Source organism: Littorina saxatilis, unplaced genomic scaffold, assembly GCF_037325665.1.
Source record: "Littorina saxatilis isolate snail1 unplaced genomic scaffold, US_GU_Lsax_2.0 scaffold_2641, whole genome shotgun sequence".
NCBI lineage: Eukaryota > Metazoa > Mollusca > Gastropoda > Littorinimorpha > Littorinidae > Littorina > Littorina saxatilis.
This window is the reverse complement of record NW_027129340.1, coordinates 1-14447: the sequence shown is the minus strand read 5'-3', so window position 1 is coordinate 14447 and position 14447 is coordinate 1. Positions and strand designations below refer to the sequence as shown.

Sequence of the window (14447 nt, the reverse complement as noted above, 5' to 3'; positions counted from 1 at the left end):
CAGGAACAGATCCCACTTAGGGGTGGCCAATCTGGACCTGACCTGCTTAAGAGAAGCACCCTTAATCACGGCCGCTATCACTCCCCCTACATTGATCGAACGACCAATCTGTTTGAGTGTAGCGGAAATCGCAGAGCGCCGGACCCTCAAAGAGGAAACGGACGCGCCCTGTGAGAAGAGAAAGGAGAGATGGTTGGCGACCTGCATAGAGCGAGGCGCAACCGCACTAACCCCAGGTGGACCAGGACCTCCAGTGAGAGGCATAAACGGACGCTGTGGAAGCCCTATGTGAACGGCCCACCAGGTCCAGCGTCAGAGAAGAACACCAGGTGGACCAGGACCTCCAGTGAGAGGCATAAACGGACGCTGTGGAAGCCCTATGTGAACGGCCCCCAGGTCCAGCGTCAGAGAAGACGCCCCAGAGCGCCTCAGTGAGTCCCGAACAACCTCCACACGTGAAGCTTCAGAAGACTGGGCTCCTCGTGTGGAACGCCTGTTCGGGGCTGCACGAGTTCCCCTCTCCCGAGGGAGAGAGGAATGGGAGGCCCTTGGGCGAGCCGAAGCAGGTCTGGGAACCAGACCTGCGACGGCCAGAGAGGGGCGACCAGAAGAAGAGTCGGCCCCTCCAGTTCCGCCTTTCGAATTACTCGGCTGAGTAATTGGAAAGGCGGGAAGGCGTACGCCTCCAGACCCGTCCAGGAGATGTCCAGAGCGTTCACTCGCCAAGCCTGGGGATCTGGGAATGGCGAGACGAACACCGGAAGCCTCTTCGAGAACCTGGTGGCAAACAGATCCACGAGAGGCTTTTGGACCTGGGCCCAAAGGCGCAGCAGTGCCCCGTGAGTGATGGTCCACTCTGACCGAAGCACCCTGTCGGACCGGCTGAGAGCGTCCGCCAGAGTGTTCAGCCTCCCTGGAAGGAACCTGGCCAAGATAATGATGTGGTGCCGAGCACACCACTTCAGAATCTCGCAGACCCTGTCCGAGAGAGACGGGGACCGCGAGCCTCCCTGCTTGTTGAGATAAGCGGCCACAGTCGTGTTGTCTGTAAACAGACGAACATGCTTGGCCTGCAGGGAGGGCAGAAACTCGACTAGAGCTAGAGCTACTGCTTCTAGCTCCAGCAAGTTGATATGCCACTGGCTCTGTTCTGCCGACCACAGACCTGACACCGTGTGTAGATCCGTGTGCGCTCCCCACCCCCGTAGGGAAGCATCCGTGAAATCTGGGGGTGACAAAGCAATCGGCACTCCTTGGCAGACCCGACCCAACCCGTGTCCAACCACGGAAGGGTCGCGGACTGGAACCATCTCTGAAGAGGGACAAGGGCGTTCCAGTCCACCTGAGATGAGTCCACAAACGGTTTCAGTGCTGCCTGCAAAGGCCGTTTGTGGACCCTGCCCAGAGGAACCAACAGAGCCCTAGACTCCATCTGCCCCAAGATGGAGGCCAGAGACCTGAGGGAAGCCTGCAGGAGAGGCAAAGTGGAGCGGATCTGAGCTTGGAGCTTGTCCACCCTGCTCTGGGAAGGTTGGACAGTCCAAGCCACTGTGTCGAAAGACATCCCCAGATAAGTGAATGTCCGAGACGGGATCAACTCTGACTTTGATCGGTTGATCGAGAACCCCAGCAAGGAGGCCTGTCGAAGAACCGATTGGGTATGCTGCGCACAGCCTATCTGGGATTGGTTCAGGATGAGCCAATCGTCCAGATAAGCCCGCAGTCTGATACCCTGCGACTTTACCAGGGCCCAAAACTGTCTCACCACCATGGTAAAAATCCACGGTGCGAGAGACAGCCCGAAGAGGAGTTCACGGAACTGGTAGACCTGATCGCCCCACCGGAAACGAAGCCACTTCCGGTCGGACGGATGCATAAGAATGTGAAAATATGCATCCGTCAGTTCTATAGAGGTCGCCCAATCTCCTGGGCGGAGAGAGTCCCTGACCGTAGCTGGCGTCTCCATCTTAAACTTGATCTCTCTCAAGAAAGTGTTGAGAAGAGATAAGTCCAAGACGGGACGCCAGGCCCCTGAAGCCTTGGGAACGGCGAAAAGACGCCCGTAAAATCCCAGAGATCTTTGGTCCAGGACCCTCTCTACCGCACCCTTCTGCACCAGGGAGACAATTTCCATCTGAAGAACGGACCTTGCTTCCTGCGAGGAGGGGGGTTTGAAGGGCGGCGGCCGCCGGGAAAGAGGTGCCTTCGATCTCTTCCCGCCATAGGAGACGGAAGCCCGATCTCACCACTCCCACTATCCATTGGCTGTCTACAGAGACCATCCAATTGGAGAGTACCCGGGAGGGGCCTCCCGCCATCACTGGTGTGGAGGGCGGAAGGGGGGTGAGACCGGGAGCACTTCATTGGGGGTGAGGCTTGCTACCAGAGCCGCCACGCCCCCTTCCCGACGCAGTCCGTTTCTTCCCACCTCGAGACGACTGCTGTGCAGGTCTCTTGGACTCAGGCTTGGGTTAAGACGAAGACTGAGCCTTCACTTGCTGTGAAGGCTTAGCCTGCCTCATGCCCTGTAGAGCAAAGTCACAGAACTGCGTGTCCTTGAGTGACTGGATCTCTTTCTGCCGAGCGTCTACCGCCATTTGGCCGAACAGAGACCCCTCTACAACCGGGGATACCCAAAGGGCATCCCTGGTAGCCTGGTCCGAGAAGTGAGAGTGGTCCAGAAACAGATCCCTCCTGCTCATCACCGCGTGTGCATATTGCAGGGAGGAGAGCCGCGTCTGTTCCTCGTTCACCTTCGCGAGAGCAGCGAGAAGAACAGAAATGTCATCCGCGTTCTGCTCCTCGCTAAGGGTGAACGGAACGAGAGAATCGGTCAGAGACCGAGACAGAGTGCGAACCAGAGTGTCGGAGATAGACGCAAGCTCCAAAAGCTGGCGTGCGATCTCCTCCAAACTGACTAGCGTCGACTCTTTTACTGACAAAACAGAATCGCTCTTGACCTGTTTTGACAAAAGAGGCAGCAGATCCCTCGTCAACGGTAACGAAGACCGGGGACGCGAAAAAGACGCTATCAGGTTCCGGTTGTTCGAAGGCAGAACAAACTTCTGATGACCCGAAGTGCCACCGGAAGAGGATTCAGCCCCCGAAGCAACCCAAGACTGTGCCTGCTCCGGAACCGGCCCAAACGGAACCAGAAGCGGGACAGGCACGGGGGGCAAACCACCACTCTGGCGCGAAGACTTCGCAAGCACCTGAGAAAGGTGGTAGGCCACTGCCGGTGACTAAACAAACCGGAAGGAGGAAGTGTCCTCCCTCCCGGGAAGGAAGTCGGCCATTGCTGAGGGAGGAACGGAAGCCGAAACTCCGGAAGCCGAAGCCCCCTCAGGAAAGTAGCGGGATGTAACTTCCGCCGCGGAACTCAGAATAGTCCGAAGACGAGACGGAAATCCCGTACGTGGATCCTCGCTAACCAGAGACTGAACCTCAGACTGGTCAAACGGAGGATCGTAATCATCCACAACCGAAGCCGAAACGTCCGCGACCTGTCCGGAAACCGGAAAGTCGTGACGCCGAAATTGTTCTCGGCTCACCCCGCGGCCAGCAGACAAAGGGAAAGCCGAAAACGCATCGGAAACGACCGGAAGTGGGTGAGCGGAAGTCGACATCCCGTCCGGGGACGAAGACGACCGCCCCAGCTGATGCACAGCATGTGCCACCGCTGAACGCTGTTGTTCCCTCTCCGGGATCCAAGCTGATGTACTCGGAAGAGGGGCAGCGTATCCGGCCGAAACCGGAGCAGGCTATGGCCGGGGGCCGCAAGGCCCTGAGGCCAGCCTGTAATCCATACCCTCACAACCGGCTGAGCGGGAAGTGAGGACAGGAAGCCGGAAATGTGGCGACCGTAAACGGAAGCTGCTGCTGAGAGTCACAGTCCCGGACATTCTGGCGGGGACGGACATCAGTGTAAAGCACAGACTGGCTACCAACGTCCAAGCCGAAACGGGAGGACGAGTCACCAGGAGAATGCAGAGTGCGACTCTGCCCAATTGACTTGCCTCCCAGCAGGGAGTGTCCCGACGCCTCGCGAAGGCTGTGGGACCAAGTCGACTTACTTGAATGTCCACTGACAGAAGTGGTAAAGGCAGAGGCAGGAAGTTGTACCCCCGAACCGGAAGCCACCAGAGAAGAGAGGGACTGTACACCCCCCACGGAAGGAGGCACCGCAGCACTACCGGAAGCCGACGAACGCTGCATTTCCTGTTGCACCAAAGACCGGATCTCTGGAACTAACGACTTAATTAAAGAGGACACAAGTGCCCCCTGTTCCGGCGCCGACAAAGGGGAAGGCGCAGAAACAACAGAAGGAGAAGGACGAGCCTCCGTAGCCTCCCTCGGAGGTGAAATCGTAACCGAAAGTACAGTATTGCGTTCCGCATCCGTAACCAGTACTACCGGCTTAGAAGACGACTTGGGCTTAATCTTGCCCTTCACGTCGCCCTTGCCCTTACTCTTACGTCTGTCAGAGTCAGCCATAATGACTTGACAAAAAGCACAAACGTAAGGCGAAAATAATGCAAACAACGTAAGTAGAAAACACGGACTGAAAATTCCGTAAACAAAACGAACGTTAGCAACAAAAAAAACCAAGCTTGCAGAACAAATTACAGAAACAAGCGCCGGTTACATGCCAAACAATGAAAAACGACAGCAAGCTGACGAAATGCAAATGGCGGCAACACCAACAGTTACTGATAACTATGTCCTAGGGACGAAATATCAGCAACAACAACAAGGAAAGTTGGAAACAAACAAGAACGGGCTCACCAAGGCTGGCGCCCGCACGGGAGAACGACAGGTAAACGCGGCTGGCAGGCAAAAAGCTCACACAGTCAGCCGCTATCTAGCGAAAATTCAGAGCACCCTCACACCACGCTGCTGAAAAGACGAATGATGGGCTGTGTGGTGGCTGATGGGAAGTAGCCATATGGGAGGTAACTCCCGGGGAACCTGCCCATTGCCATGGCTATTTCAGCCTTTTTTGGAGTGGGTTGCTTCCCTTAAAATGTTTGTGATGGGTTAGCGTTTTCAGTACCTAGCATGTGAGTCTGTGACAATGCTTTATGTGATTCGGGTAAGAATATGTAATTTAATTGATTTCGAAAAAAAAATTTGATAATAATTTTTCTATATTTAATTTTCAGAGCTTGTTTGTAATCAAAATATAACATATTTATATGTTTGTGGAATCAGCAAATGATGGAGAATAAGATGAACGTAAATTTGGATCGTTTTATAAAAAAAATATTTTTTTTACAATTTTCAGATTTTTAATGACCAAAGTCATTAATTGATTTTTAAGCCACCAAGCTGAAATGCAACACCGAAGTCCGGGCTTCGTCGAAGATTACTTGACCAAAATTTCAACCAATTTGGTTGAAAAATGAGGGCGTGACAGTGCCGCCTCAACTTTCACGAAAAGCCGGATATGACGTCATCAAAGACATTTATCAAAAAAAATGAAAAAAAACGTCTGAGGATATCATAACCAGGAACTCTCATGTCAAATTTCATAAAGATCAGCCCAGTAGTTTAGTCTGAATCGCTCTACACACACACACACACACACAAAATAAACAAGTAGTCGCGTAAGGCGAAAATACAACATTTAGTCAAGCTCAGTCGAACTCACAGAATGAAACTGAACGCATTGCATTTTTTCCGCAAGACCGTACACTCGTAGCATCGTCTGTCCACCGCTCGTGGCAAAGGCAGTGAAATTAACAATCCAGAAAAGCGATGTAGCGGTTGCGCTGAGGAGGATAGCACGCTTTTCTATATCTCTATTCTTTTTAACTCTCTGAACGTGTTTTTAATCCAAACATATCATATCTATATGTTTTTGGAATCAGGAACGGACAAGGAATAAGATGAAATTGTTTTTAATCGATTTCGGAAATTTAATTTTAATCATAATTTTTATATTTTTAACTTTCAGAGCTTGTTTTTAATTCGAATATAACATATTTATATGTTTTTGGAATCAGAAAATGATAAAGAATACGAAAAACGTAATTTAGAATCGTTTTATAAAAAAATAATTTTAATTACAATTTTCAGATTTCTAATGACCAAAGTCATTAATTAATTTTTAAGCCTCCAAGCTGAAATGCAATACCAAAGTCCGGCCTTCGTCGAAGATTGCTTGGCCAAAATTTCAATGAATTTGATTGAAAAATGAGGGTGTGACAGTGCCGCCTCAACTTTTACAAAAAGCCGGATATGACGTCATCAAAGACATTTATCGAAAAATCGAAAAAAAATCTGGGGATATCATACCCAGGAACTCTCATGAAAAATGTCATAAAGATCGGTCCAGTAGTTTACTCCGAATCGCTCTACACACACACACACACACACACACACACACACACACACACACACACACACACACAAACACAAACACACATACACCACGACCCTCGTCTCGATTCCCCCCTCTATGTTAAAACATTTAGTCAAAACTTGACTAAATGTAGAAAGCAAATTAAAGTACGTCTCTTGTTTTAATCATAATCCAGAGACACCAGAGGCTGATGGAGCTGGACCAGAACACGTGGTGGGAGACGCTGGGCAAGATTCAGAGGATTCTCCGCAAGGCCGCCCAGGTCCTCTTCCTGGGCAGGAAGCTCACCAGGGACCAGGTGCACAACTACTTCATGTCAGGTAAGGAGGTCATAAGGCAGCATCACCCTTTAAGGGCGGATAAGTTAGTTTATGAGGGGGGGGGGGTTACACTTAGAATTCAAAAGTGTAAATCGAGGGCGCTCCGAGCGTCTCAGACTGCTAGAGGAGTTCCGGGGGCATGCCCACACCACCCCACCCCCCCCCCCCCGGAAAAATTGTTTGTTCGAAGAAACAAAATGGTGCCATTAAGCTTAGAAATTGCCACGGAATCATCTTACTAAATTATCAAGTAAGAAAGCATCGCTTATTTTGTTTTTAGCTGGAGGGGGTGCTCGTGCACCCTGTTCACCCCCACACCCCTCCCCCCCCCCTCCGCTCCTAGGTTCACCCCTGCCTTTCCAGATAATTATGTGAATAGTTTGGTAAAGCGACAACTTCCATTAACATTTGTCATGCAAACAGATATTTTGTCCCATGCAACAGCTTCCGGATATAGGTTTTGGTTTACATGATTTTTTACGCCAGAAGAAAGGTGTGTTTTAGCTTATTGTATTCCACACATAGATATATCGGCGCCAGTGATTATTGAAGTTGACGACCAGCTACTGAGATATACGTTAACCACAAGTCACTACGCTGAACCAACCAAACCAAACAAAAGCAAATAAATAAATGCAGAGTCTTTAGTGAAACTTGTTTGGTACATGTTTCAGGTATCTGAGCATGATCAAATAGTCACTGCACTCCAAACAAACCAATTGAAAATAAAAAAAAATCCAACTGTATATTGTTGAGTCTTTTATGGTACTTTTGTGGTAGCTATTGATTCGGTTATTTGAGCATCTTCGATCAATTTTTCATAACATCGTTACATCATAACCGGGTTGATGTTGTTGTTGTTGTTGTTTGTTGTTGTTGTTGTTGTTGTTGTTGTTGTTGTTGTTGTTGATGCTGCTCCTCCTGTTGTTTATGTTGTTGTTGTTGTTGATGTTGATGCTGCTGCTCCTGTTGTTGTAGTAGTTGTTGTTGAGCGTACCCGCGCTGAAAACACTCGCATTGCCACTTGGTACAAAGAAGGTGACTCAAACTGGGACGATTACGGGAACATGATGGTTTTTAATCACCCCGCCATTAAGGCAGCCGTACTCGGCCTTCGGAGGAGCGGCTATAGTTTATAGCAGTTCATATTCTGCTTTTGCCATGTGCAGTGACGGAGCGTGAAGTGGAACGAGGCTGCCTCAAGGCTAAGAACACGGAGGAGCACTGCCTGGCTTACATCCGGGAGATCACCAACATCAATATCACTCTTCTGCGCATGGCCTGCAAGTTTGTGGACGTGGCTGCCAACACTGTTGACAACGATGCTCAGAGACTTCTTAATGTAAATATATATGTATATTTATTTTGTTTACCTTCGGTTTTTTTTTAAAATTACTTTATTATCCCATTGCTGCGAAATTCGGATCGCTTCTTCCCACTAGAATCGCGGTGACACGGAGGGGGGACTCTGAGCCTGAACATGAAGTTGACCCGTGTCTATCCCGGCCTGGATTCGAAGCTGTGACGCGAGGATCACAAAGTCCAGTACTCTTCTAACTGAGATTAACAGAGCCCAGATTACCCTTTCACCTTTGTGAACATGCCATTTTGATACGTGTGCATGTTGCTGTTTTCACTCTGTACATACGAAATATCTCAATTTGGAGTTCTGTGCCACGGTGGCTTGAATTGTTTTTCAAGTTTGCAGACTAGGCAGCAAACTGTGGAAAGCGACGCGACGTAAATAAAGCTTCTCATGGAGATATTCCATCTTTGAGAATGTTGTTTAACTGCTATTGCGCATTGTGATATTTTCATATGTGTGCATATTGCAACGATGATGACGATTTCTTTGCTTTTAAAAGAAGGAACAGATTCAGGAAATAAGTAAAATCGCGATTGAACTGACATAACAAAAATACCGTTGCATAAAAAGAGCATGAGAAGATTTGATGAGAATGATTACTAGCTTAATTGTACTGACATGAACAAATGATTAATAGCGTGATTGTACTGACAGGAAAATACTGTTGTAACAAATCAAGTGTCTCAATCAACTTTCAGACGCTTCGAGACGAGAAGCTGCCAAAGGCGCTGGTCCCCGCCAACATCGCCCGTTTCTCCGTGGAGTGGACTGGCAAAGAAGGAATCGACGAGACCAACGAGTCCCACAAGAGCTACTTCGAGACCTTCTGCGAGAAATTCTACGGTGACGTCACCCGGCAGATTGACAACGCCATGGACAAGCACGTGAAGCTCGCCAATGACCCAGTGTACAACGAGCCGCTCCAGCACCTGCACGCCTGTCGCAATCACGTCACGGCTTTTCAGGTGAGTGGCTGATGATAACATTTGAAGTTATTTAACGCCCTCAAGGTGAACTGAGAAAAGAAACGTGCATCGGTCCCGGATAGCAACATAGCTGAAGAGACAATAAATAAATAACGACCAACCAGCCAACCAACGCCCGTACGGTAAAACCATGTCGTACACTTCAACTGTTATGCATTCCAAAGAATCTGCGACACAGCTGACTTTTTGTTACAAACCAACGAGCACCAATAGCAAAGCGCAGGGATTTATTTTTTTTATTTTTATTTTTTATTTTATGCAATTTATATCGCGCACATATTCAAGGCGCAGGGATTTATTTATGCCGTGTGAGATGGAATTTTTTTACACAATACATCACGCATTCAAATCGGCCAGCAGATCGCAGCCATTTCGGCGCATATCCTACTTTTCACGGCCTATTATTCCAAGTCACACGGGTATTTTGGTGGACAATTTTATCTATGCCTATACAATTTTGCCAGGAAAGACCCTTTTGTCAATCGTGGGATCTTTAACGTGCACACCCCAATGTAGTGTACACGAAGGGACCTCGGTTTTTCGTCTCATCCGAAAGACTAGCACTTGAACCCACCACCTAGGTTAGGAAAGGGGGGTGAAAATTGCTAACGCCCTGACCCAGGGTCGAACTCGCAACCTCTCGCTTCCGAGCGCAAGTGCGTTACCACTCGGTCACCCATGGCATGTCACTCTGTGCGTTGTTCCTTTGATGCCTTCTTCTTCTTCTTCTGCGTTCATGGGCTGAAACTCCCACATACACTCGTGATTTTTGCACGAGTAGGTTTTTACGTGTATGATCATTTTTACCCCGCCATTTAAGCAGCCATACTCCGCTGTTGATGTCACTGTAAAAGGGAAACTGTTGCATACAGCGGATTTGTAAAGACTAATGGTTACTAGTAATTCTATCATTTTAAACTGTTGCATACAGCGGATTTGTAAAGACTGATGGTTACTGTAAATTCTATCATTTTAAACTGTTGCATACAGCGGATTTGTAAAGACTGATGGTTACTGTTAATTCTATCATTTTAAACTGTTGCATACAGCGGATTTGTAAAGACTGATGGTTACTGTAAATTCTATCATTTTAAACTGTTGCATAGAGCGGATTTGTAAAGACTGATGGTTACTGTTATTTCTATCATTTTAAACTGTTGCATACAGCGGATTTGTAAATACTAATGGTTACTAATAATCTTATCATTTTAAACTGTTGCATACAGCGGATTTGTAAAGACTGATGGTTACTGTTAATTCTATCATTTTAAACTGTTGCATACAGTGGATTTGCAAAGACTGATGGTTACTGTTAATTCTATTATTTCCTACAGGGCCGAGAAGACGTAGTAGAACAAATCCACGACTACGTGATGGGAACATCTCGAAAGCCTCTTGTCCTCTTCGGCCTCAGTGGTTGTGGGAAAACATCTCTCATGGCTAAAGCCGCCAGTCAGGTAAGTGGGTTTTTTTTGTTGTCAGTCTGTTCGTTTGTCTGTACGTTTGTTTCAACCGCCATCACAAAGCGAATCCCCAGAGAAGAGAAGATATGTGACACCTTGCTCCGAGACGACCAAACTGATGTGTGTGTTATGGGACTACCTTGACCTTCGTATTTGTGTCTGTCTGTTTGTGAGAATCTTACTGAAAAGAGGCAGCTAGAGCGCCAATGACGACACTATCGTAGGAACAATTGGAAGTAAATGTCCTAAATATAAAAAAAGAATCAATTCTCACTTATTGTTTTTGTCTATATCAAGAGCGCTTGACTTTATTTTGAAGATCTTGTCTGTCCATGATTTATTGTATCAGTCCTTCTGTCTAAGTATGAGCGTCTGTCTAGCTCTAGTTTTGAGAACAAGAACTGAATTACCTGTTTATTCGTTCGTCTTCATGCCCCCTTGACCATTGTAAGTGATCTTGAGAACGCATTTCACCATGTTGGGGCTATCATGTCCTTGAGCATTTTTGTCACCAATTGGTGTCCCTGTATTAAATTTCCGTTCGAAACCTCAAACCTTGTAAGCTGAGCGTCTTTGGGATTTCTTCGCGCTTGGGCTCGGTTTGGCGATCGTGCCTCTTGTGCAAAGTGAATCAGTTATATGTGAGACCGTTGGAAATCGGAGATCAAGATCGAACACCTCTTAGCAATATAACAATGCCATTCAGAATCCTCTATTTCCTAAATATGATCAGTCTATGAAGTTTGCACGTGCACATAAACCAACGTGTTCTTTGATATGATTGAGTCTTGCAAGAAATAGAACCACAACGCCGAGTAACAAAAGCTCGACGGCGAGAAAGTCAAAGACATTTGGTATAGAGTCACAATAACTGTGAGAATGGCGGAGGGGAGGGGGCGGAGTCAAAAGGGGTGGGGAGGAGAGGGAGGTCGTTGCCTCAGCATTCTTAGTGTTGTTCGGTGCATGGCCAGTAAAGTTATACAGTCGGGGTGTTACGCCTGTTAGTAAACTAAGAGGCAGTTGTGGTTCGTTCCAGCTCTTTAAAAAGTCTCCGATGCTGATCCGTGTATCGCATGAGTTGTTATGCATTATGACAGACTCCAAACATTCAGGAAGAACAAGAACATACACTGTATTAACTGGGGTCACACTAATTTTGTAAGCGACATCTGTGTTAATTTGCAAAATTAATTCAGCAAAGAAAGCTCCACTCTGCGCAGTAATAAGCCAGGCTGTTGTTTTTTCTCCATGTATGCATGTGGAAAGATACTCCTATTTATTGTAAAAGCATAAACACATACGTGGGGGTGTTTACGAGTGTTTACATGGGAAGAAATACATATAACTCACTAACAGACAACTATAATGTAATGCTGTTCAATGATACCGGCATTTTGGCTCATCTAGACAGCCATTACAGAGGCCTAGAAAGTGCTTTTGCAGCAAGGACGTCCATGAGTATGTGTACGTGTATGTGTACGTGTACGGTACTCGCAACGTCATCAAAAACATCTTTCATGTCACACGTTTGCCAGGACCTCACGCCGTGTGTATCTGGACCAAGCCTCTTCGATGTGTATGCGTGACGTCAACATCAGGGAGGTTTAGATATTGCGTTACGTACCCCGACCTCACCTATCCCTATCGAGATAAGTCACGCAGAGGAAAGTTGTAAAAACTGCTCGTTAGATACCACGTCACCTATCAAAGTAGGGCAAAACTCCAAAACTCGTGCTTTAAAAAATCGTGGACAGCGCACTAAAGTCTGCAACAATACCCAGTGTTGAAACTGCTGCTGTCATTGTGTCGGTGTCGCTGTGTGCTGCACGTGGAAGTTATGTTTCACTGACCCAGATCATACCGAGTGTTAACCAGCAGGTAAAGTCAATGAGTTTTAATTTTTTTTTGAAGGAAACAGAAAAGAAAAGTAGGGCAATTGAACTTCGAGCGTTGGTTTGTGTTCGTTCTGTGTCACTGGCCACCACGCTTTCACCCCCCGCTTATAAGGGTGTATGTTAGTGTGTAAGTGGGCGTCGTTGTGTTTCTGACTGTCATGTGCATGTGCGAATGTGTGTATGTGTGTATATGTGTGTGTGTTTGTATGTCTGTCTGCTTGTCTGTCTGTCTGTCTGTCTGTGTAAATGGGCGACGCCATGTGTGTGCGAGTGTGTGTGTGTGTGTGTGTGTGTGTGTGTGTTTGTGTGAGCCCCGTTAAGCTGCCTTTTGCAAGTTTACACACCCTCATTAGGATGCCGGGTCGGTATATCCTGCCGGCAGCATAGGGAAATATTGTCAAAAGCCGTATAAAACGGTCAATAAATACCCCCAAATTAAGTTTCGTTTCGTTTTACGTCAGGCAGGAAAATGGAGGTAAAATGTCACGGATGCATGTTTTTTACACACCTCTTGCGTAATAGGTGACCGCGCATACACGGTAAAATTCCTCACACAAGTTCACACACAAGTTCGGCGCGCCAAAACTTCAGTTGACACTGAAAATGGACACCGCAGGGAGAGAGCGGCGGCAAGAGCAGCGAAGCCGATGTGACCGAAAGAGGCCGGTATGTTTAATTTGGATGATTAATGTTTATAATATACGAAAGCATGATATAGTCTACATATATTTTGTTGACATATAATTTTGAAGTAGTTGTAAATTACGTTGGTTTGTAAAGAAGTCTTGTTTTTTTTATCATGACGTCACAGCGATGTTGTCGCGTAACCGGAAGTTTGTTGAAATCGTAAAACTTGACTCAACGAGCTGACGACGTCCATCGTCGAGTGAATGAGTTTATCAATCGAAAGACCCAGTTTTACTTAGTTTTACATTTGTTAAATTGAAATGAAAACTTTGAGGAACAAATTGAAAGAAGATGACTGATGGATAGCACACGGCGTGCAAAGGGCAAGTAACTGAGTCAAGCAAACCTGCAAAGATGGCCGCAAGGGAGATCGCCTGAAATCGTTCAAGGCTGTCAAACTCTGATTGTTTTAGTGTCCTTCGCTTTGTCTGATCACCTCGAAACCAACTGAACTTGAAAGGATACAGGTTGGGCTTTCACCGCAACCCTAAAGTAATCGTCTGAGTGCTGTTGTTTGAAAAATAACCAGATCAAAATACGGTAGGTGCGTGGAAGTGAGAGAAAAAATTCGTGGGTGAATAATATTCCTCACACATACAGTCGGGACATAGGTTATTAGTGCTACATGAGTTATCATGCTAATGCACTTTTCGGGTTGCAATTTGTTCTGCCTAAGATTTTCATTGGTGACGAAATTTAATTCAGAAGTGGTTAGAGTTAGACTAGATCTGTTGTAAAAATCCAGGACGTTATCAACTGATCATGGTTTCGACTTCTATTCAGCGAAAATGGCGCATTTAGAACTACAAAGGCACCTTTTCAGAATCTTTGACAGCTTCACTTACGCTGCAGACACACATTTGAAAACCATACATGTTGTCGTCTGCTACTTCATAATCTGTCTCATTGGGGAAGTGCCTCATTTTGATTGAAAACTAGGGCATTGTCTTTAGCAATATCGCAAAGCCAGCAATACGGCTGATATCGGTTGTGTGTGTGTGTGTGTGTGTGGGGGGGAGGGGGGGGGCAACGTGCATGCTAAAGTAACTGCATGAATGAAAACATTTGCGGATTCACCATTTTGGAATAGGTTTTTCCTTTGCGGCGATTGAAAAGTGATAACTTCTACACTTTCGATGTGGTAACTTTGTGATTACTTACAGGTATGATTTAATAATCTTTTTAACTTTAAGTGATAGCACGATAATTACATACATCTAAGGGAAGTCAGCAATTGTGCGTTGAAACTGATTGATTTCACTTCTCAACATAAAAGTTGGTGTGCATGTTCCTCATTGTTTTATGTAGATCTTTATGTAACATGCTCTTGTTAACCTTCACTGTAGTTTTTGAAGGATTAGATGAA

At 46.7% G+C, this 14447-nt stretch overlaps 2 protein-coding genes across 2 annotated transcripts; one reads left to right on the top strand and one right to left on the bottom strand.

Moving 5' to 3' along the window:
• Window positions 1-428: 428 nt before the first annotated feature.
• LOC138957608 (uncharacterized) lies at window positions 429-2134 on the bottom strand. Its single transcript, XM_070328694.1, has 2 exons — window positions 1273-2134; window positions 429-1150 (listed from the first exon to the last, which is right to left on the bottom strand). Exons 1-2 carry the CDS (start codon window positions 2132-2134, stop codon window positions 429-431), a joined length of 1584 nt encoding a protein of 527 aa, XP_070184795.1.
• Window positions 2135-4687: 2553 nt separating this feature from the next.
• LOC138957606 (NACHT domain- and WD repeat-containing protein 1-like) lies at window positions 4688-10493 on the top strand (the record flags this gene model as incomplete). The annotated part of the gene is made up of 5 exons (XM_070328693.1): window positions 4688-4816; window positions 6540-6684; window positions 7854-8026; window positions 8749-9015; window positions 10371-10493. Coding segments are annotated over exons 1-5 (837 nt in total), but the record flags the coding sequence as incomplete, so codon positions are not given.
• Window positions 10494-14447: the final 3954 nt, after the last annotated feature.

Coding starts and splice junctions, on each gene's coding strand:
- LOC138957608 (XM_070328694.1), bottom strand. CDS start 2,134: ATGGAAATTGTCTCCCTGGTGCAGAAGGGTGCGGTAGAGAGGGTCCTG. Junction 1,151..1,272: donor CCTTCCGTGGTTGGACACGG/GTTGGGTCGGGT, acceptor TGTGGTCGGCAG/AACAGAGCCAGTGGCATATC.